This window comes from Acanthaster planci, linkage group LG05, assembly GCF_054643075.1.
Source record: "Acanthaster planci isolate LZ-2023a linkage group LG05, COTS_SCS, whole genome shotgun sequence".
NCBI lineage: Eukaryota > Metazoa > Echinodermata > Asteroidea > Valvatida > Acanthasteridae > Acanthaster > Acanthaster planci.
Genome location: NC_141781.1, coordinates 918,909 through 940,867, shown reverse-complemented (window position 1 = coordinate 940,867; position 21,959 = coordinate 918,909). Strand labels below are relative to the sequence as shown.

Sequence of the window (21,959 nt, the reverse complement as noted above, 5' to 3'; positions counted from 1 at the left end):
CATGGCTGGGCAAGTCATCCCCCACCTTTCCCCATCCCTCAGTTTCCAACACAGACTTTAATACACCTCCGGTCTCGATCAAATCCAACTATTCCAAGTTTTTAAAAAGCATCTCGGTTCAAATTTTGAAAGTATCTTGTATTGTGAACTTTTTTAAGGAACGGGAAGGGTCTAGGTTGCCTGCTGTCGCTTTGTAGTTTCAGGAGTACATTGTGGTTATCGCAGGGTATAAATATGGCAGATATGATGCCGTGGTCATGTTTAGCACTGCAAGCTTTCAGTTTGATAGGGCAAATTCTGACCAAGTTTATTTCACACTGTAAGAAAGAGGACGACCATAAAGCAATGATAGTCCCAAGCCTGTTCATAATTTTACAATCACCACTTCAACAAGCAATAGAGCGATTTTCCACGCTCTGTGGCTAAACATTCTGAACCTATGCATGTTTGCAGCTGTGCTACATTTTCCTGGCACTTTCTTCCGTTCAGTTTACAAATTACTAAACTAAAAAGTTCTGTGAAGATATTCATGGTGCTTGTATGTATCCCATCAGAATTACTTTTTGTTGTGAAATAAAAAAAACAGACTGCTGTCTACTGATTCAATTCAAAAGTTTTAATCTCATATCAACTCAACATTAACACACAGCAGTGTAAAACTTGCAGTTGGAGAACATTTATACATGCCATGAAATATAAATATGTTGAAGAAATCAGTTCTGATTAAGTAAAACAAGAACCATGTGGTTTTTATCTGAAATTTTCTTCAAAGAAAAGATCATGTTTTCAAAGAAAGTCATGTTTTGGAAGAAATAAACAAACCCCAAATGAAGCTGAGAATTTTCATCAGAGACCCCTCTAAAAGTACATCTACTGAAAACATGCTTCTCAAACACTGCAAGAAGCATTTGATGGTGTCATGCAATTCCTTGGTAACCTCTGAACTCCGACCTATGTTAGCACTACAAAACGAATCTGCAAAGATGATGTGATACATGGTGTATCTGTTAAGTTTTTTGCCAAGTGTCCAGTTACAATATGAAGTATCCTATCTTGTAGAATTTGACATGCTGTCGGCTAGCATCCATGAAAATATCTAACATCGCATCCATGCATTTGTGACAGTAAGCACAGCAGCTGAAGATCCACGGTTGAAGATATGAAGGTTCAGTGGTCATGACGTGGAAGGTAAATTTCCAAACACGAGCATGTCAATCTGGTAACTTCATCCAAATATGGCAAAATCTCTGAAAAGAAACAAACAGGGAATGGAATAAATAACATTACAAGGGTTTGGGAGAGAGAAAAGCAAACATTAACCAGAAAAACATTCAACTTTTGGACTATGATTCTCTTGGCAATGTGCACCATAACATTAAAGCAAAACAACAGTGCTTGATGCACAATTGCTCTCAAGCCTCTGGTCAATCCTGTGTGAAATCTCTACTTCCCTTTATTTTCTGTCTTTGAAAAAAAAAAAGCAAGTGGCGAAACTCAGAAGTATAAAAAAATACTGCTATAAGATAAACTGATCGCACAAAGATCGAGCAAATGCACAGACTGACTAATTATGCTCAACAACAGCAAGGGGAAGACCTTTGTTTAAGGACCTCAGTGTTCCTGAGTATTTCATTTCTGAATGGGTATCCACCACGTTTATACGAACCTTTTTGTTTACAAGACCACAAAAGTAGCCCATTACCAAAATACAGTCAACTCTTGTCAACAGTCAACAAAGTTCGGGTTATAACAAAGTCATTTGTCTGGTCCTTGTAACTTTGTTATAACAAAGTTACAAGGACCACACAAATGACTTTGTTATAACCCGAACTTTGTTATAAGAGGAGTGGAAAAGCAAAGAAAAACATAAGAATTCAAGAAAGTAGGATTCTCAGAATTTGTTCCTTATAAAAGTATTTTGTTATAAAAGTGTTCTTTATAACGAGAGTCGACTGTACTAGTCAAAGATGGACAACAGCAAGAGACTAAGAAGGAATTAAAATGTAGACCTTGAGTCCTTACCTAAAACAAATTAATTCCTAGTAAACTGTCATCACACAGTAAGTCCACATTAATCCTCTGTCTTGTATTTTCCTCGGACAAACGGTACATATCCCATGATGACTTGCCAATCCGTGGCAAAGAGGAAAGTGACACCTAGCACTCCACCCCATATACCTGCCGTTCTTTTCCTGGAAATAAACAAGAAGTATGATTAGCATACAACACTTTCAAAATATAGACAGGATGCTGATTCTTTTTTTTTTTTAAATTTTGCTTTGAATTGAGTTACGATAAGCTGTGCCCAACAGAGGCACAACGGATCAACATGACATTTCAAGAGCTAATTTTGAAGATGCCTATGTTACAGGGATATGTGAATTTTCAATGATGCCTTTTGCCCTTTCACCAGGCCATATTTATAACACTGCATCCTTGCTCTTCCATGTTGTCCAATAGCCCAAAAAATTCACAAGCTTACTCAAATCTATGACTTGAATACTCAACTTGTGCTAGTACTCAAGTACTCATACTCAAGTGTGCTAGGTCAAATGGCTGGTCAAGTCAGATGTACGAATAGGCACCTCAATCAAACTGTCTTCACTGATTTACTTTACAATAGGGAGATATTTTGTGATGATGGGTTTTGCACACTGGAAGCGTTTAAAACTCCCTGTTTTAGTCAAACGTGAGAAACGCAGTTGCTAGATTTGGAATTCTTTCCACATGTAGTGTTCTGTGCCATGTCTTTCATAAATCATAATTATGCCTAAACAGTGGCTTTTCATTGAAAATAGGTCCAATAAAAGGCCCCCCATACACACAATGAGCAAATTTAGTGTAGGGCCTATGTACATGTACTATGTACAGAAATTCAATTGATTAAGTAAATGTTCATAACTGCCCGGACTACATAACAAATACACTTCAGTGACAGCTGCAGACACCATTCTTTCTCCAGTAACCAAAACCATGGACTGGCTACCTCCAGAATTGCAACTGGGGTTCAACGTCCGCAACGCCCCCACATCACTTATCTCCTTAGCCTTGCCATGCTTTCTGTAACTTTTGACTGGATGTCGGACAACTTGACCGTTTGCCAACTCGACTTTGGGCAACTCAACCGTTGAGACAACTCGACCGCTTGCTAAGTCGTGCGTTAGGACAACTCAACTCTGACAGAGAGACAACTCCACCAGTGAGATCTCTTTACATAATACAGTCGTTTTCCCAGTTCAAGATAGCGAAATTATTCGGTCAGATTGCAGACCTACAAACATCCTCAAATTCCAGTGAAATGTGGTCACCGTCCACCTTGTGTGATAGAGATACCACGGTTACCACAAAATCAGTTTCAAATTTTAAACTTTTAATTTGGACGTACAGGATCGACGAAAGTGGTGACACTTTATAATGCATGATCCAAAACTAGGAAACAATATGCGTTCAGTTTTTGGCCAGTTTTTAAAAAACGCAACTTTGAAAGTCATTTTGATTAAACAGACATGAGATGCAAGAGTTTATACATGTATGACTGTTGAGTATGAAAACAGGATTTGGGATCACTCGTCACAGTGAGTGATATATATCGCCTTAGACTATGCATCATTTTTTTCCTGCTACCGTTCCAAAATGTCAAAGTGCAAATCAGAATTCTGGCCAGAATTATCCGAGAGCAACTTGTGCCCCTGTCAACTCGTACCCCAGTCAACTCATGCCTGAGTCAATTCGTACCTTGCATACATTATTGTCATCAGTGGATAATCCTACCAATAACTGCTTTGCTTGCAAAAACTAAACGTTTTAATTAATTTTAGTTTACGTTATATAATCCTCTCCTTCACTTTAGAAAAATCTTTGTACGTTGGGCCACTGCGCGAACCAAATCTTGTCACGCCCCCAGAGCGCTAGCGCTGCACCAGCGCGGCCCGTCTGGTTTTCAGTTTTCCTTCCGGAGTTGCTTTTGATCGAGCTCAAGTTCTATGTATTGACAATTTAGAATTGTTGTGCAGTGAAAATGCTGTATGTTGCATGTTCTTGGTTGATTATTAGCGAAATCTCACCACGTACTTTTTACATCCGAACATCCGAACTGCAGTTCGGCTGCAGTGCTGTTCTAACGTGCGGAGTACACAAGTTGTCCTGGGTACGAATGGTCCAGGGAACGAGATGACCTGGGTACGATCGAGTTGACTTGGGCGGGAGTTTGGGGGGACAAGGTGGCCTGGGTACGAGTTGTCCCGGGTACGATTTGACCTGATTCCGTCGATACATGTACATGTACGTGTCCTGGTCCGTGCACACACGGCGTACATGTATGCCACGCGTCAAAGCAAGCCGACATTTACACCGAGTCTGCTTTCTTGCTTTCAACAAAATGTGTAACCTGGTAACAGAAAAACACAACTCACCAGTTCCTTGACAGCTCAATATACCTAGGGCCAATAAATTTTGAAACAGCTCCTGGAATTAAACCCATTTTGATGAAATATTTCCTCCTGCGCGGAGTGACTGAAGTCGGGATTTTGTACGATTAAGGTCAGTTGCCGGTGTAGCGCGGTACCCATTAGCCATACCGAAGAAGCCATATACATCACAACTATTGGTAAGTGCACCAGCCTACAGCGTTTGCAAAAGGAGGACGCCCTCTATGGTTTTGTCCAACCTTTCTCGAATTTTCTTCATAGAACGCCGTTTTATTCCGTTTTAATCCATCGCGAGAAATCTTGACTCCGTCTCCGTTCAGGCCTCGTGTCTTACATCGAAACTGTTTCTAGTTTATGTTCGAAATAAATGAAAACAATTCTATCTCTGGGTCAATAACAAAACATCTTGATCTCGTGTTACTGTACTGAAAAATACACCTCCAAATTACATGTACATGTATCTAAAACTCAGTGAAGCGGGCCGCGCCGGGCCGGCTGGGGAGAAAGCTGAGATGCCTGGAGCCGAAACTGAGATTTGGAACTCTTAAACACTTTTCATGTGAAATGGAACATTTGTCTGGCAAAATCAGATTTCCAGTCAAACAATCATGCGGTGTTTAGCGGTCCACGGTAAGTGTTATAGCTCTCGATCATAATACTGACAACTTGGGCCCTGTTAGCCACGCTACCAATAATGTATGTTTGTAGTATGGATTTACATATGAGATACAAGGCTTAGTCATATCGACCTACATTTTTGTGTTTTTGCCTGATATTGTGGAAACTCATTGGTAATGAGAGTCTGATTTTTTTACACCGTTGCAATTAAACGTCCAGTTGTGCAGCCTGTTAGGGGCGTGTTGAACGCCAAGTTTCTTCAGCAATCTGTAACATTAGTATAACGTCGTTTAGTAAATTTTTAAAACTGCCTCAATCGGAGGTGAATGGAAGAGAATTTCCCCTCCCATTAAGAAGATTTGAAAAACAGTCCTCTACTTGCACCACCAGTCAACCGACAAATAAACCAAAATTAATGATTGGTCTCGTTCCTATGTCCGATCATCCAACTCTCGGACATTGGCCTGAAAGGCCAGATTTCACATACTCCAACCAGGAGTTATTGCAAGTCACCCGAGACGAAGTGTCACTGATTGGGAAAGCACCATCATCTTTTCACAGCACAGAGTCCAGACTGGCTGGTCCTCAGGGATGCTGACTTTTTTACCACTCCGGCCAGCCCCCCCCCACGCCCCGAAGGGATCAAAGCCTATGCCCACATTATATGTAAATACTCGTTGCAGCCATTTCGCCAAGTTTTATACAGTATGGCGCCTGGGGCACTCAACTTAAGATGAAATTGAAATACCGTAACGATTGTCATTTAATGATAGAAAAGAACCATTCAATTTCAATCTCTGCGCATTTCATGGTCTTTAAGGTCCCTTACTTCATCTTTAAAAAAATACGCTTTCATAGCAACTGTATAATTGTATTAGTCATTCATTGTCGCAGGGACAAGCATTGGTTGCTTGTGCTTGAACAGACTTTCATAATTTTTGTCTCGTGTGTCACTATTCCTGTGAAACCCTGTTCAATCACAAGAAAAAGTTATCTAGAGAGGTGTTCCCGGCTGAAAGGAATTCAGATTATTAAAAACAGTGATCCAAATTATGACAAGCATAGCACCGTATTTTTTCCTGTTATCCGTCCATCTCATCTAAAACAAGTTACTTAATTTAATCTAACAGTGACATCCCTGTCTAAAAACTGGTGGAAGGGATAATCCCCATCCTTACGGGGGATTTTTGCCCACAACCCTAATTTTGTTTCCAATACCCCTCTTGTGCCAATATTTCCGCAATCGGAAAATGTATGTGAGTTTGCCGGAATGACTAACTTCTATCAAAGAAAATTGTAGTTTTTATTTCAAAACGTCTGACCCTTTAACAGTGCACTTTTCAGAGGTATGATGTTTTTCATCTCTTATCCGCCAACACCGCGTATACCCTCCACGTGCCAATGGTGCTTGACTTTACTGTGTGGTTCTTAGGTGTAGAGTGTTACCCATTCTATGTGATTTACTGAATAACGGAGAATTATCAGAGTCAATGTTACAGTTCATGTATCAAAAGAGACATCAACAGAAATGGTTGCCGTTCAACAACAAAATCCATCTTTATTAAAAAATAACCTTTTCTGATCAACTGCTGCTGTAAATTCTGCAAATCAAAAGACTACACGTGAACACCTTTTTTGAATTCACAAAACAGTTTGAGGTTTGCAAGCATTAACAACAAAACACATAAAATAAATAGTTCTGAACAATACATACAAATTAAAACTTTTAAACAGTTTTACCGTCACGGTAAATATTGTTGTTTCTTTTCAATTGTTTCTGCTAAGTTTTTAAAAAATTACATCTGATTAATTTTTTTTCACTTGCTTAAACGAATTCTAACTCTGTATTTTTGGCATCATTATAAACCTTAACTTTGATTGTCTTTCAACAAGTGCATATTACATGAAATACAGTATCACATGAAATTCTAAAATCAAAGTGTATCACTTTTGAAAGTGTATTATAAAGATATTATTAAATGAAATGAATGTTGATGAAAATGACATTCCACACATTCTAATCTTACACTCTTGCTTCAAAGCAAACTTGATGAAGTTAGTGCATCTTTTATTTTTTTGTACGTCCGATAATCTACATGTACACAAAAGTGCAAAATACAGTCTCCGATATTAATTTATGATTAATTAGTATGCAGTTCGGTATTAACGGCTGGAGCTTTCAACAGAACATGCGTGCACTTAAAGTTGTTGTTTCTACTAACCTTTTAAAGAATATTTAATCAGCCACAAATCCTTTTAACTTCTAACAAAGCGCAGATTTTGGTCTTCTCTATTTGTTTTATTTTACACTTGCATTCAAGCTCCACGTAATGCTGTGACTATTGTTAGTGTGTGTACAATTAAATTATCTTTGTGGTCATTCGCAATCACTTTCATAAGTTAGGTAAGTGTTTACAATAATGTCACCTTCTAAGTATAACTGCGATTCCTGCTTTGACTCTTGTATCAAACTGCTTGCATTCATTTACATCTAATTAATCAGCAATTAAAAGTTCCTATTTAGTCGACCTCCTCAACTGTAGGTCCTTGGCTTGCTCCTGAAGGCCCGCCTTGGAACTGGCTACCTGCCTGTCTACCTCCTCCATGAATCTTAGTCATGATGGGAGAGCATTTCCTAGAAAGTTCTTCCTGTTGATGAGTGATCTCATCCTTCTCAGCAAGAGTGTTTCTCTCCATCCAGTCCAGGGTCTCTTTGACGGCATCCCGTACCGTCTTCTTGTCGTCATCGGTCAGTTTTCCCTCTGGGACTTCATCTACGGCTTGCTTTAGGCTGTAAGCGAACGACTCCAGGCCGTTCCTTGCAGTGATGCGGTCTCTTTGTGCTTCGTCCTCTGCCTTGTACTTCTCGGCGTCTGCCAGCATACGGTCGATCTCAGCTTGGCTCAGGCGCCCTTTCTCGTTCTTGATGGTGATACTGCTGGACTTGCCTGTACTCTTGTCTTGAGCAGACACATTCAGAATGCCGTTAGCATCAATGTCGAAGGACACATCGATCTGTGGCACACCGCGTGGTGCAGGAGGAATTCCGGAAAGTTCAAAGGTACCTAGGAGGTTATTGTGCTGCGTCATGGGTCGCTCTCCTTCAAAGACCTGGATGGTGACTGCGGACTGGTTGTCAGAGTACGTGCTGAAGGTCTTGGATGCTTTGGTTGGGATGCGAGTGTTGCGTTCCACAAGCTTGGTCATGACACCACCGGCAGTCTCGATGCCAAGAGAGAGGGGTGCCACGTCTACCAGGAGAATGTCTTTGACTTCATCACTCTGATCTCCTGTCAGGATGGCAGCTTGGACGGCAGCCCCGTAGGCTACAGCCTCGTCAGGATTGATGGATTTGTTCAGTTCCTTCCCGTTCAGGAAGTCCTGCAGCATCTTCTGGATCTTGGGGATTCGAGTGGAGCCTCCTACCAGCACAACCTGATCAATCTTGTTCTTATCTAGTTTGGCATCCACCAGAGCTTGCTCAACGGGTCCAAGAGCCTTTCTGAATAGCGAAGAGCACAGTTCCTCAAACCGGGCCCTGCTGACGCTGGTATAGAAGTCAATCCCCTCAAAGAGAGAGTCCACCTCGATGTTGGCTGTCGTGCTGCTGGACAGCGTGCGCTTGGCTCGTTCAGCGGCCGTACGCAGACGGCGCAGGGCCCTGGGGTTGTTGGACATGTCTTTCTTGTTCTTCCTCTTGAATTCAGCAGCCAGATGTGCCACCAGGAGATTGTCAAAGTCTTCTCCGCCAAGATGGGTATCTCCAGCAGTAGCTTTCACCTCGAAGACACCATCGTCGATGGTGAGGATGGACACATCGAAGGTGCCGCCTCCCATGTCAAAGATGAGGATGTTCTGTTCTCCTTTGAGTTTCTTGTCCAGTCCGTAGGCCAGGGCAGCTGCAGTGGGCTCATTGATGATCCTGAGGACATTCAGGCCAGCGATGACCCCAGCATCCTTGGTAGCCTGTCTCTGGGAGTCATTGAAGTAAGCAGGCACGGTCACCACTGCATCTTTGACCTTCTGACCCAGGTAAGCTTCAGCTACCTCCTTCATCTTGGTCAGGACCATTGAGCTAACTTCCTCGGGGGCGAATTGCTTCTTCTCTCCCATGTACTCTGCTTCGACCATTGGTTTGCCGCCTTTGTTGATCACGGTGAATGGCCAAAGCTTCATGTCGGCTTGAACTGACTGATCATTAAACTTTCGTCCGATCAGACGTTTGGCGTCAAAGATTGTGTTCTTTGGGTTCCTGACGACAAAAAAAAGGAAAAGAAAAACAAAATGAAAAGTTTTACGTTACAATTTTGCCAAGTATTTTTGTTAATAAAACTAAGCCAGCCTGGCCTAGAAACATAAGATACACTATATGAAAGCTTAGTACTTGTTATACAAAATTCTATGCTGGATTATTTCTTATTTATAATGTACAATAAGAACCCAATATTTTCGTACAATTTTTCTCGCTTTTGGAAGGATTTGTACAGAAGTAAGTAACTTTTTAATACTTTTTCAAATGCTAAATTGGAATCTTGCTAAACGTAAACTTCCATGACTGAAAGAAACCTTTTTGTTTTCATCGCTAGTCAAGCAGTAAAATAATTTATGGTCAGAAATAACAATACAATCTGTTTGGGATTCTATTCAAGATTAAGTAATTTGAAAAATTCATTCAATATGATTTGCTGTCCGGTCTCCTTGATTACAAAATTAAACTTATCCGAAAAAGTCTGTTAAAAAAGAAATCGCAATGAATCATTTACAAATCTTTAGTTTCTTAACGGTGTTATTTTAGCCATTTTATATTGGCAATAGTGTGGAAGGCTCAATGCGGTCATGGTGTTAGATCTGACAATACGATCAAAAACATGTGTCTTGTCAGTCTGCCAAGGTACTGCTTCAAGAAAATGACTGAAATTAAGTCGATTATCGCCTTAAAGGGATAATGCACATAGATCGACCGTGCATACGAGCACGTAGTCTGATGACTGTCGTCCGTGACGGAGACATGGTATCGGCTCCGTCTAAATACATTAATCAAAAATGTGCAATATTTGACTCGCTCTGCATTCGGCATATTGCATATCATAAGATGAAAAATGATGAGGGATTACTCAGAAATCGAATGCAAATTTGTGGTAATTATTTCAAATACGTTTCTTTAAAAACTCAAGTGCTTAAAATAATCTATTTCGCACCCTTGCATCATCTGACTGATTTAATACACACAAAGTGGACTGTATATGCGTAAATATCTAACTTCACAAAATCCTGGTGGGCCTAGGCCTATTTTGTGACCAAAATTATTTCAGCAGCTTTTTGATCGAGTTTGCACGCTATCTGCAGTAACTGCACCAGATAAAATTAGAGATCGATGTACTTACATAGCAACTTGATTCTTAGCAGCATCTCCAATCAGTCTCTCTGTGTCAGTGAAGGCGACATAACTTGGTGTGGTCCGGTTGCCTTGATCGTTGGCAATGATTTCCACTTTGCCATTCTGAAAGACTCCAACACACGAGTAAGTCGTGCCTAGGTCAATCCCGATAGCTTTGGGCTTAGCCATCTTCAGTGTGGGTTACTTTACTAAGTTGCGATGTCAAAGTTCTGATTCTGGATTGGCAATGTTGACGCTCCTTTTTCGTCTTGGAAAATCACTCTTCGTGGAGGGTGTCGTTTTTCGATGTAGGAACTGATCCTAAGTCGCTGTCTGGCTCGTTTGAAAATCTGACGATGCACTGCAGCTGTCGCGAATTTATGCTAGCAAAAATAGTTCGAGTAAATTCGATTCCAAAGATATAAACGTAATGCATTCTTTTCATTCCGTCCAGAAATTTCTGCAGTTCATTATAAAGGCTATTACGTCCCGCCCATTTTTCTCGAAAGTGCTTTGCATAGGACTTTGACTGACAACGGAAATCTAGTTTGGTACCTAAACCTTCTGTACCATATTTATAATATAATATTGGAGAAAGCACCATGTTACGAAACGTGCATATTCATGTTTTACTCCGGAGGTGATGACGTCATATAAAAAATAATTGGAACAGAAATTTCCAGAATGTCTCGAAAGAGGGCGTCCGGCAAACGTAATTATTGTCAACATGGCGAATGGTGCGGGAAGTATCTGTGTGAAATTTTCTGAGAAAAGTGGACGAACACAACTAGACGAAATAGATTTTTCTGGATTAGTAAGCTCCTTACGAGAAAAAGTGTCCGCAGCCATCGGTTTGCCGTCATCTGAACTTTGTAAGATTACTTCTTCCGAAGTTGTAACGTCTAAAAAGATCATTCATAGACCTAAGATGTAGGCCTATGCACGGACCCTCACGCCCGATCCATCCTTAGCCACACATCCGTATGCGCAATTTCGTGTCGGCGTACTGAACATTTTCGGCGCACCCACTTATTATCGTGGGCGCAATTTCTTTTGCACACAGACATGATCCTTGACCTTTCCGCTTTCTAAAAACCATTTATCAAATGATTTCACTCACGTTATTCAGGTATTTTCCAGTCTTTTCGCCTTTATCCGTTCAATCTAACGGGCTTGCTCTCACAGTCGCCATCTTTAAAATAAGGTCATTGAACATTACGTCACTTAACCCCTAATCTTCTCGGCGACTGTTCCATGTCGAAACATATATAATACAGGGATAAGCAATGAGCGATAAGATACTACATGTACTAAATGGGCTCTTCCAAAACTTTGGCAGCTGTTTAAATGTCTCGACATGGAACAGTCTTCGAGAAGATTAGGGGTCAAGTGACGTAATGTTCAACGACCTTATTTTAAAGATGGCGACTGCGAGAGTGAGCCCATTAGATTGAATGGATAAAGGCAAAAAGACTTGAAAATACCTGAATCACGTGAGTGAAATCTTTTAGCTCATTTTGTGGTAACAGGTAACATACGTAGGGACATATTGAGTTAACTGAACAAAAATGAACCAGATGGATGAAGTAACACTGTGACAGACTCTTGTCTTAATATTTCTTGATCTGATAGCGATGGTTTACTGTGGTCGACTCTTACGAGACACAGACAGCTTGAAATTCTATGGATTAGAATCAGGATGCACTGTCCATGCACTGAGGAAGAAAGAACCAGTACCAACCGCACAAGCAGGTTAGAAAATACCACCGGGAGTTTATTTTCGCAAGAAATCAATATTGTGAAAACAGATGTAGAATTGTTTTAACAACAATAGGCTGCATCTAGAGCTAGGTCCAAGGCAACACCCATTGGAAACTTGCAGGAGCACACTGATAATTAAATGCCATTCCCCTGAAATCCCATTTGAGGCCTTTGTATGAACTAAATGGATCTGACCTCAATCTGACCTGACTTCAGACTAAATCTGACCTAATGTAACCCTTTGTAATGTGTTGATTGATCCGGTAACGTGGCACTAATTTTACTCTGAGTATTATTCAACCCAATTTTGGCTCCTCGAAGAATGACGTATGATAGTTCATGTTGATGCACTTTGAAAAAAAACCCTGGTATTTCTGCCTTGGTGTTGTAATCCAGACCTGGCTTTTGTGTTCACTTTAAATTTCAGTGTACAGTCTAATACCTAAAGGATTTCCTCTCTAATCAAACATTATTGGTGGTCATTTCATCCTCCTTTTTACTCAGTCTCTCTATTCATTTATATTCCAGAACCACTGGATGATGTCGCCATTCGTCACCTGATAACCGCCCTTCATGCTGCTCTACTAAACCCCGCCCACCGACAAGCTGTAAGTAGGACTAAAACTGAGCTCTAATTATCTATTGAACTGAAGATCATTTTATTCTTTCTAATTATTTTCCCAAAATGCATTTTGTGATACAGGTGCACAGGATCCTGACAAGCACTGAAACCATTGACAATATTATCGCAGTGACACCTGGGTTAGCATCAGACCACACGGCAGTGTGTAAGTCTGCCAGTCTGCTCCAGTTTTTGACACCATTTTTAATCCTTTTGGATTTTTTATTGACTTCAAAATCTCGATATACATGTTATTTTTTGCGCAAACCAAATCAAGAGGTAAATTAGTTATCTTTATGTCCTCAACCCAAATCTTTTGCAGCAATGCTTCGAGACCCAGAGTTATTGATACAGATTGCTGATGCTGATAATGTGCGGAGGTGAGAACAATATGAAAACTGATGGTCATTGTAAGGTTTTTGTCGCAACCACTTCCTGCCGGGGCAGTTATCAATGTTGATGATGCTGGGCCGGGATATTTATCATTTTTTTCTGTTTTCAAAATTCTAAAAAAATTCCAATCTTCATTTACTGGACACTTACAAACACGTGAAGGACTGTCTGGTGTCCCCTCTAGCCTGACAGACAAAATCTATTGATGCCTGAGTATTTCAGCCAGGCCTGCAGCCTTGTAAAAAGAGCCCAGATTGTGCGGTGTTATATAAATTTCTTTTGTTCACGAACCTGGCTCAGTATGCTGCTGACTTCTTTTCAAAATGGGCCAGATTAGCGTGCAGTGGTGCTGTGTGGCTCCGGTGGTAATCCGCTCGCTCTAAATGCCCCAAACCGTGGTATACTGTTTCAAAACAAGACTGGATTATCACCACTTTTGAGAGTGAAAAAGTGTCTGTAATTCTCAGCAGCCTGGTCTTTTGTTTCGAGTACGGCCTTTTGTTTCAAGGCCTTGTTCCCTTTGACCGAGTTCGGAGACCCCGGCCACGGCAGGAAGTGGTTAAACAACATTCCTCTATCCTTCCCTCCTCTTCACATGTAATGACAGTGAGCTTTCCTCTATATGCCTTTCTTGGAGCTACTGAAACTGGTGCTTCATTGCCTTATTCAGTACTTTGAAATCTTTAGAATGGTTGGGGTTTATGAAATTATCTACTGACTGTGAAAATTTGCCCCAATGATAGTTTTATGTTGCATATTTCTTGTCAGGATTGTTGGTGCACACCCAGCTATTGGCCATGCTGTCATGCACATAGCAGCGTCAGTCAATGAAGAAGGCATACAAACTGACCGAGCAAGAACTGCGGAAGCTGAGCAGGGTTAGTGGCAAGGGAGTGATGGGAATGCTCTGGATTCATCGAGATTGGTGCCTTTGAACAAAACAAAAATGCAGTGCACACATACGGCAGATTTTCAGTTTTTTAAATTCTTCAAAAATTCATCATTTCATTTAATGGACGTTTACACCCACACGAATAACTCTTTGGTGGTTACTCTGAGCTGACAGGTAACCTTCATTGACTCCTGAATATTTCAGCCAGGCCTGCCACTCTGTAAAGAGAGCCTAGAAGTGTGAGGTGTTGCAAAATTTCTTTTGTCCCCAGGGAATGCAAGTGGCGTCTTTTCAAACATGGCTGGATTAGTGTGCAGCGGTGCTGTGTTGCTCATCAATGAGGCCCTGAAGCACTTTTGTGTGCGGTGCTAATCCGGGGGTGCACTATGCCCAAAACAGTGGTATACTGTTTAAAAACAGTGCCGGATTCCCTTTGAAAAATGCAAGCCGAAAAATGATAGCAATTCCCAGCAGCAGGTCTTTTGTTCCGAGTAGGGTCTTTTGTTACACAGACCAGCTCTTTTGTCTCATTTCGGGCACCCCCAGCTCTGCATATAAACCCATACTGCTGGAAACGGGGTTCCCCAGCAGCAAGTGGTTTAACCCTCTTATACAAGTATGGGCTCCAAGCTGGACCAAGAGAGGGTGCAATTTGCTTAGCAATGGAGGCTCCGTTGGCAGTAACTGTGTATCCCTGGTTCACGAGCAACTATGAAAGGCAAGGGTTGCAGTCACATCGCTACCAACAAAATGAATATTTCCTGTTAGCAGTCGGTGCCTTCCCAGAACTTTCTGTATTTAGAGTGCTTGGCCTAGAGTGGGACCTAGGCATGGACATTAAAGATTCAGACACAGCAACATGAAACTGGCACTAAATCCATCTTCCAAAGGAATCTTCAACTTCAAATTGTGCATTCCAGGCGCAGTGCTCCGAGGAAACGGCCTTTGGGTAAGATTATGGTCAATTAATCATATAGAAGTCATTTTTGAGAGGTTGTATTTTTTTTCGTTTGTCCTTTACAGGCTCCCTTCAACCTGATTTATCAGATGATGAAATGGACACTTCCTCCAATGTAAGTAACCATTCCATATCACCCTTTCAAGTCATTGAATGTTTCCTTTGAAATTATCCCCAAATACCTGTATTTATTACATCACTTTATCACCCAGTTGCTTTGCCACTTTAATCATTCGTTCACGAACTGACCATTACTTCTTTATCATGTTTTATTGATGGCCTTAACTGCACTTTAAAATACAATCAAGAATCGCCTTATGTTCAGAATCAGATGTGCTTTCAGAAAAAGCTGATTGTCCAAAGAACCCTCGGACACCATTCTGACTGAATTGTTGTTTCCCATCTCAGGCCTGCTCATCAAAGCTACTGTGTGCCATGGTTTTCTTCACAAATAACAAGGGACAAGGTTGTCAGAAGTAATATCGTCAGGCTTTAGTAAAAGCGTGACCTAAACCTCACCTTCGTTCAAAACTTATGCAAAACTTCTAAACTCATATTTTAAATTCCGTGGCCTGACAGGATATAATTAATTGCATCTAATCATGCCAGGCAGGCATCCTGTGCTTGAAACCAAATAGAATTAGGATGAGGTCAAAGTGATTGCTCCCTTCCTGTGATTTGGACAGACAGCTGACTTTTCTGTGGGTCAGAGGTCAATGTCATGAAGCCAGTGTGAAGCACAAGTCGGGTCGGAATGAATTAGCTGCCACGAGGACTAGCTAGGACAGTGGCAAAGTGACTGCGGCTAGGACTAACATGCATCTCTATGTTTAGTGACCGTGGCTAGGACTAACATACATCTCTATGTGAAGTGACTGTGGCTAGGACTAACACACATCTCTGTGTGCAGTGGCTTTGGCTAGGACTAACACACATCGCTATGTGAAGTGACTGTAGCTAGGACTAACACACATCTCTATGTGAAGTGGCTGTGGCTAGGACTAACACACATCTCTATGTGAAGTGACTAAAGCTGCAGCCAGTGGCTTCCATGGGAGAATGTGCAATTCTGGGTACCAAGCCATAGCCAATTCAGTTATATATGGCCTTGCTGTACTTAATACCTAATTTCCTGGAGGACATTTCTGATGATTCATAATTATGATGATTCTTGAAAATAATTCAAGTTCATTAACAACCCTGATCAATACAACGAACTTCAGACACCGTAGAAAGCTGTGTCCGATGGATTCTTTACTGCTGAATTCCTGTTGAATCAGGTTTTGAAAGGTTTTGAAAGTTGATGTCTTCCCACATAGGGTCAATTGCCTCTACTTCACCAGGGATATCTGATTACTGCCTTGTCTGGCACCTATTATACCAGACTGGTTGTTATTTATACTTCACATTACAAGCTATGTCATAATGTTAAGTTCCTTCTCACAGAGGTTTTAGATATTCAGTGTGCATATATTTGCACTGTGAGTTAATCAACACGTGGCACTGTCTTGTATGGTATAGGGGAGAGAATCTCCTTCTCATGACCGTAGCATGCCAGTTCTTTCAGTAATTCAGTCCATGATGACTGCTTTGTTGACTACATCAGAGAATCTCCTTCTCATGACCGTAGCATGCCAGTTCTTTCTGTTATTCAGTTCATGATGACTGCTTTGTTGACTACATCAGAGAATCTCCTTCTCATTACCGTAGCATGCCAGTTCTTTCTGTAATTCAGTCCATGATGACTGCTTTGTTGACTACATCAGTTCACTAAATTCAAGAAGAGAAGCTTCGCTTGTAAATGAAAGATATTTTCCACAAAATTTGTCTTGGTTTTGCTGACATTCATTCACACCATTCCCCAGGTTTCTTTATCTTGGGGTCATAGTTCAAGTCATCAATAGCCAATCACTAAATCCCAACATTTGCTTTGCCTGATGTTCATTTTTGTTGCATCCTCTTGTCTCTATCATCCTAGGGTCATAGTTCAAGCCGTCCACAGCTCATCACTCAAACCCAGCTGAATGCTGTTCCATTATTTACCTTTGCTGATGTTCATCTTTGTTGCATCCTCTTGTCTCTATCATCCTAGGGTCATAGTTCAAGCCATCCACAGCTCATCACTCAAACCCAGCTGAATGCTGTTCCATCATTTACCTTTGCTGATGTTCATCTTTGTTGCATCCTCTTGTCTCTATCATCCTAGGGTCATAGTTCAAGCCATCCACAGCTCATCATTCAAACCCAGCTGAATGCTGTTCCATTATTTACCTTTGTCTGATGTTCATTTTTGTTGCATCCTCTTGTCTCTATCATCCTAGGGTCATAGTTCAAGCCGTCCACAGCTCATCATTCAAACCCAGCTGAATGCTGTTCCATCATTTACCTTTGCTGATGTTCATCTTTGTTGCATCCTCTTGTCTCTATCATCCTAGGGTCGTAGTTCAAGCTATCCACAGCTCATCACTCAAACCCAGCTGAATGCTGTTCCATCATTTACCTTTGCTGATGTTCATCTTTGTTGCATCCTCTTGTCTCTATCATCCTAGGGTCGTAGTTCAAGCCATCCACAGCTCATCACTCAAACCCAGCTGAATGCTGTTCCAACATTTACCTTTGCTGATGTTCATCTTTGTTGCATCCTCTTGTCTCTATCATCCTAGGGTCATAGTTCAAGCCATCCACAGCTCATCACTCAAACCCAGCTGAATGCTGTTCCATTATTTACCTTTGTCTGATGTTCATCTTTGTTGCATCTTCTTGTCTCTATCATCCTAGGGTCATGGTTCAAGCCATCCACAGCTCATCATTCAAACCCAGCTGAATGCTGTTCCATTATTTACCTTTGCTGATGTTCATCTTTGTTGCATCTTCTTGTCTCTATCATCCTAGGGTCATAGTTCAAGCCGTCCACAGCTCATCACTCAAACCCAGCTGAATGCTGTTCCATTATTTACCTTTGCTGATGTTCATCTTTGTTGCATCCTCTTGTCTCTATCATCCTAGGGTCGTAGTTCAAGCCATCCACAGCTCATCATTCAAACCCAGCTGAATGCTGTTCCATCATTTACCTTTGTTGATGTTCATCTTTGTTGCATCTTCTTGTCTCTATCATCGTAGGTTCGTAGTTCAAGCCATCCACAGCTCATCATTCAAACCCAGCTGAATGCTGTTCCATCATTTACCTTTGCTGATGTTCATCTTTGTTGCATCCTCTTGTCTCTATCATCCTAGGGTCGTAGTTCAAGCCGTCCACAGCTCATCACTCAAGCTCAGCTGAGTGCTGCTCTTGCAGGTGCCGGTGTAGGTTCAGCAGGAAGCAGTGCAGGTGCTTTTAATACTCAGGTAAGCTTCAGCATTTTCTCTTGTTTAGTTTGAAAGGAATGAATACCTCCTGTTTCCTCCTGAAAAGACTTCAGCTGTTGGTATTTAAAGAATTTTATATCTTGTTAACGTCTTGAATTCAGATTAATGTGCATTTTTGCAAAGAATAGTTTGCTTATACTTACATGTTTTACCCTTGTAGTTCTTTCAAATCAATCAGAAGGTTTTAGTCAGGCTTGAAGGAGGTACAGCCAAGCCACTGTTACCTAATTTAGAGTTTCAAGTCCCTCAGAAAGCTTTCTAACAAAGGATGTGGTTTTGTGTTTTCTGCCTGTGGAGGATTTTAAAAGCTTAAGACAGTAAGGGTGGCATACATACAGTAGGAAAAAATATAGCAAAGGAAGTCAGATTGGACTGTTCCATTTGTAAAAATGTTGCTAAACTGAAGATTGGTGTTATGAGCAAATAATTCATTCTCATTTTGTTCCAAATAGATCAGTATATAATTCCATCGTATTTGATACTTAATCTCAGTCTTGATCATTGCTGTCAGTGCTTCAGCTAACCTAAGAACTTGTCTAGACAATCTTTAGGGGAGGGGCAAGGACTCCAAGTAGGAAGTGGGCGTAACTCTTACAATGGTGCAAGTGTCTTGGTTTCAGACATGACGTTCGGACACTGCTCTTGGTACAAAGCATTTTTCCCTTCCTTCCTAAGTAGAGTGCACAATTACTGTGGGTTTATTTTAGGAACGGGAAGGGCCGTCTTGTAACCTGACCCCGATAAAACTTCAGCATGATGTGGCATTGACACAGCAATCGGATTTCAGCAATTTTGTTGTGGCAATTTCAAGGGGAACAGTTGGCTGAACATTTATGTGAGAACATATTTGGTCTTGAGAGCAATTGTGTTTTCAAGGTGAAATCAGTACATGTAATTTTATAAAGTATATTAGAAAGACTACCTTGACTCAGGCAGATGGGTAACAGGAACCATCAGAGTTAAACTTCTTGTGGGGATGTATAGACTTGAGTCATGTCTAGAGATGATGTTTCCTTGAATACTGAAGTTGGTTTGTGATGTACTCAACGGGGATACAAGGAATAGAACATTTACGTAAAAAAAGTTGTCTCTTCAGACTGGCTTAGCTATTAAGTTAATTATCATAAAACTGATGCAAGCATTTTACATGACCATACTCTGACTCAGACGCACTGAGCAAGTTCAAGCTGGTTTGACGTTAGGTGTGTCTTGTTGTTACATAACCTGGCCTATCCGAAATACTAAACTGGCTGATTATAATAGCAGTGCATTTGAACTGATGACCCTTTTCGAGACCCTTTTCTCTACTACCAGACTAAGAGCAAGTTTCCTTCAAGATAATAGAAATGTACATCTCTCTTTTGCAGAGTTGTTCAAGTGTAAGCAATTTTGAGTCAAATTTTGCTCAAACAACTTAAATAAGAAAAAATCGGAGAAAACTCCGCAAGAAAGGAAACTGAAATCCTAAACCTCTAGAAATGTTGATTCAGCACAACTCTCATAAGAGAAATTTCATTCCATTGTCAGATTGGGCAATTTTTTATAATTCCTTTTTTTTCAATACAGTTGGTTTAAAATATTGCCAGTGCAACATTTTAGCCTATTCAAAATTTAAATTCAGACTTTTTTGAAATTCATGACACTTAATTGTAAGCTGGGCACACAGGAGTTTTGTTCCTTTAACCAGTGTAGTGACCATCATTAGTAGGCCATTCTGGAAAAGTTGACTTAGCTAAACTAACCATCACTGCTTAGGATGAATTCAGTGTGAGTTGTTGAACTTTGCGGCTGCTTAGGTTACAGTCTAAGGTAAAAATCCCATCTGTATCCTTCCAGGGCACATTTCAGCCCTATAGTGCAACACCCCGACCCCAAAACCAAGCAGTCACAACCTCTCAGCCATCAACTTCTACATCCAGTCAAGGTCAGGGATCATCCTCGGGGTCAAGGGTCAGAGGTCAGTCATCAAGCAGCCTCATAACGGCTGACCTTTTAGCCCGTGCTCTACAGCAGCACCAGCAGGTAGCAACAGCGAGAACAACCACCTCCAGACAGGCACCTGACCATTCTGATGGAGGCACGCTGTCTGCTCAGCAGCTTCAGGTAAAGAAGTGCAACAGATATGCCAGCGACACATTGACTAAATGTGCTGCCGCTTCAATTGTGTGTAATTTTGTTAAGCAGGGGTAATAATGCCACCTCTTTAGCAACATTGTGTGAGTAGTAATGTGCTATGTAGCCCAAAATGAATGATCAGTCTTTTAGTAAGCCCCGAGCTGGACCAAGAGACGATGCAATTTTCCTAGTAATGAAAGCTACTTTGGTACAACGTAGGAACTGCACCTCGCATAATCACAAATGATTATGAAATGGATGCATTTAGTCAGGTGGACAAAATGAACTCTTCTGACCACACACCAACAAATGAACGCTCCTGACCAATATGGCTCTTTTCAACCAATGAGGTGGTGTTTGTGCTTAAGACGGATAAGACAAACATTACATTTTTTTAAATGATTCATTTAATTTTGGATCCCTGCCTCTATTTGCCTCCTTTCCTTTCTCCGCCCACAGGTCCAGTTACAGCAGCTTCGTAGCATGGGCATCACTGACGATACCGTCTCTCTGCAGGCTCTCCAGGTGACTGGTGGAAATGTACAAGCTGCCTTAGAGCTTATCTTTGAAGGAAGGCTGTAAATCATCAAGGGACTTCTTTTATTAGTCGTAAATGTCTTGTATTGGAAACACTAAATTGCGTTTTATCACACAAGCTCAACAGCGCTGTGCAGTGTTATCTTTTATATCATGGAACAGGTTCAGGGAACAAGTAGCCAGGAATTTTGTTAGCAAATTACACCTACTGAATGTTCTATTAATTTTTTTTTAGGAATTGCCATTAATTTTATAAGGAGATTGTGAACAATAAGCAAAACTGTCATAGTATAACAAAGATTAAAAAGTGGGAGAGAGATTGCCATTTCGATGTCAAGTACTGACAATTCTAAGCAGTGAATGATCGAATGAGTAAGCTGTGTTTACATTGTGTTGTGTGATGAGAAGGTAATATCGGCAAGTTTCAGTTGGGAAGCTGTTTACCGTTGCATGAGCTAAGATGATGTCAAATTCACTTGGCTAGTTTTTATGTTATTTATGCTTTAATGTTTTTTAATATGTGCAAGACTTATGTTCACTGCATTTAGGTGAAGTAAAGTTCATCGTACTTGAACTTTGTTGCTGGTTGCCATCATTGTTTAAATAAGTATTGATAGACTTGCCTCAAGTCCTCAAATTTGCTCTTGATTTCAGTGGTCCGGTCTTCTCATGCACCTGCTTACTGATCTTAAGAAAGGCCTGGCACAGTTTGATTGGCAGAATAACTTGTCTTTCATGCAGTGAAAGGATGTCGGTGTCTGGACGATCCCATAATCTCCTTCTATTTTCCCAGCTTTAACAATCCGGATGTTACCCCTTGAGTACTGGATTGCTCACAACACCAAGCCAGCGGGGTCCACAGCGTGTATTGTACCAGAGCTCTGACGCATTAC

The 21,959-nt window shown here is 41.0% G+C and overlaps 2 protein-coding genes and 1 long non-coding RNA gene across 6 annotated transcripts; 1 reads left to right on the top strand and 2 right to left on the bottom strand.

Moving 5' to 3' along the window:
• Positions 1–595: 595 nt before the first annotated feature.
• LOC147798976 (uncharacterized) lies at positions 596–4,565 on the bottom strand. Its single transcript, XR_015425189.1, has 3 exons — positions 4,413–4,565; positions 2,023–2,192; positions 596–1,247 (listed from the first exon to the last, which is right to left on the bottom strand). It is a non-coding gene; the product is annotated as an uncharacterized LOC147798976 (long non-coding RNA).
• A 337-nt stretch (positions 4,566–4,902) lies between these two features.
• LOC147798975 (ubiquitin-like protein 7) lies at positions 4,903–21,640 on the top strand. 4 transcript variants are annotated; one of them, XM_087136610.1, is made up of 10 exons: positions 4,903–5,057; positions 12,055–12,174; positions 12,712–12,791; positions 12,887–12,971; positions 13,128–13,185; positions 13,967–14,076; positions 15,114–15,163; positions 18,283–18,393; positions 20,251–20,517; positions 20,989–21,640. In XM_087136610.1, exons 1-10 carry the CDS (start codon positions 5,036–5,038, stop codon positions 21,109–21,111), a joined length of 1,026 nt encoding a protein of 341 aa, XP_086992736.1. In that variant the 5' UTR covers positions 4,903–5,035; the 3' UTR covers positions 21,112–21,640. The 4 variants fall into 4 exon arrangements, with proteins under 4 accessions (XP_086992736.1, XP_086992735.1, XP_086992734.1 ...); XM_087136609.1 differs by lacking the exon at positions 4,903–5,057 and adding an exon at positions 11,125–11,294 and having other exon boundaries at positions 20,251–20,581; XM_087136608.1 differs by lacking the exon at positions 4,903–5,057 and adding an exon at positions 11,126–11,294.
• Positions 6,578–10,791, bottom strand: LOC110984701 (heat shock 70 kDa protein IV-like). The gene is made up of 2 exons (XM_022245124.2): positions 10,430–10,791; positions 6,578–9,297 (listed from the first exon to the last, which is right to left on the bottom strand). Exons 1-2 carry the CDS (start codon positions 10,609–10,611, stop codon positions 7,566–7,568), a joined length of 1,914 nt encoding a protein of 637 aa, XP_022100816.1. The 5' UTR covers positions 10,612–10,791; the 3' UTR covers positions 6,578–7,565.
• Positions 21,641–21,959: the final 319 nt, after the last annotated feature.

What these genes read in the sequence shown, in the direction of transcription:
- LOC147798975 (XM_087136608.1), top strand. Translation starts at nt 11,150, where the DNA reads ATGGCGAATGGTGCGGGAAGTATCTGTGTGAAATTTTCTGAGAAAAGT. An exon ending in TTTGCCGTCATCTGAACTTT is followed by an intron (nt 11,295 to 12,054) that starts GTAAGATTACTT and finishes TTGATCTGATAG; the next exon opens with CGATGGTTTACTGTGGTCGA. An exon ending in ACCCCGCCCACCGACAAGCT is followed by an intron (nt 12,792 to 12,886) that starts GTAAGTAGGACT and finishes TTTGTGATACAG; the next exon opens with GTGCACAGGATCCTGACAAG.
- LOC110984701 (XM_022245124.2), bottom strand. Translation starts at nt 10,611, where the DNA reads ATGGCTAAGCCCAAAGCTATCGGGATTGACCTAGGCACGACTTACTCG. An exon ending in GCTAAGAATCAAGTTGCTAT is followed by an intron (nt 9,298 to 10,429) that starts GTAAGTACATCG and finishes TTTTGTCGTCAG; the next exon opens with GAACCCAAAGAACACAATCT.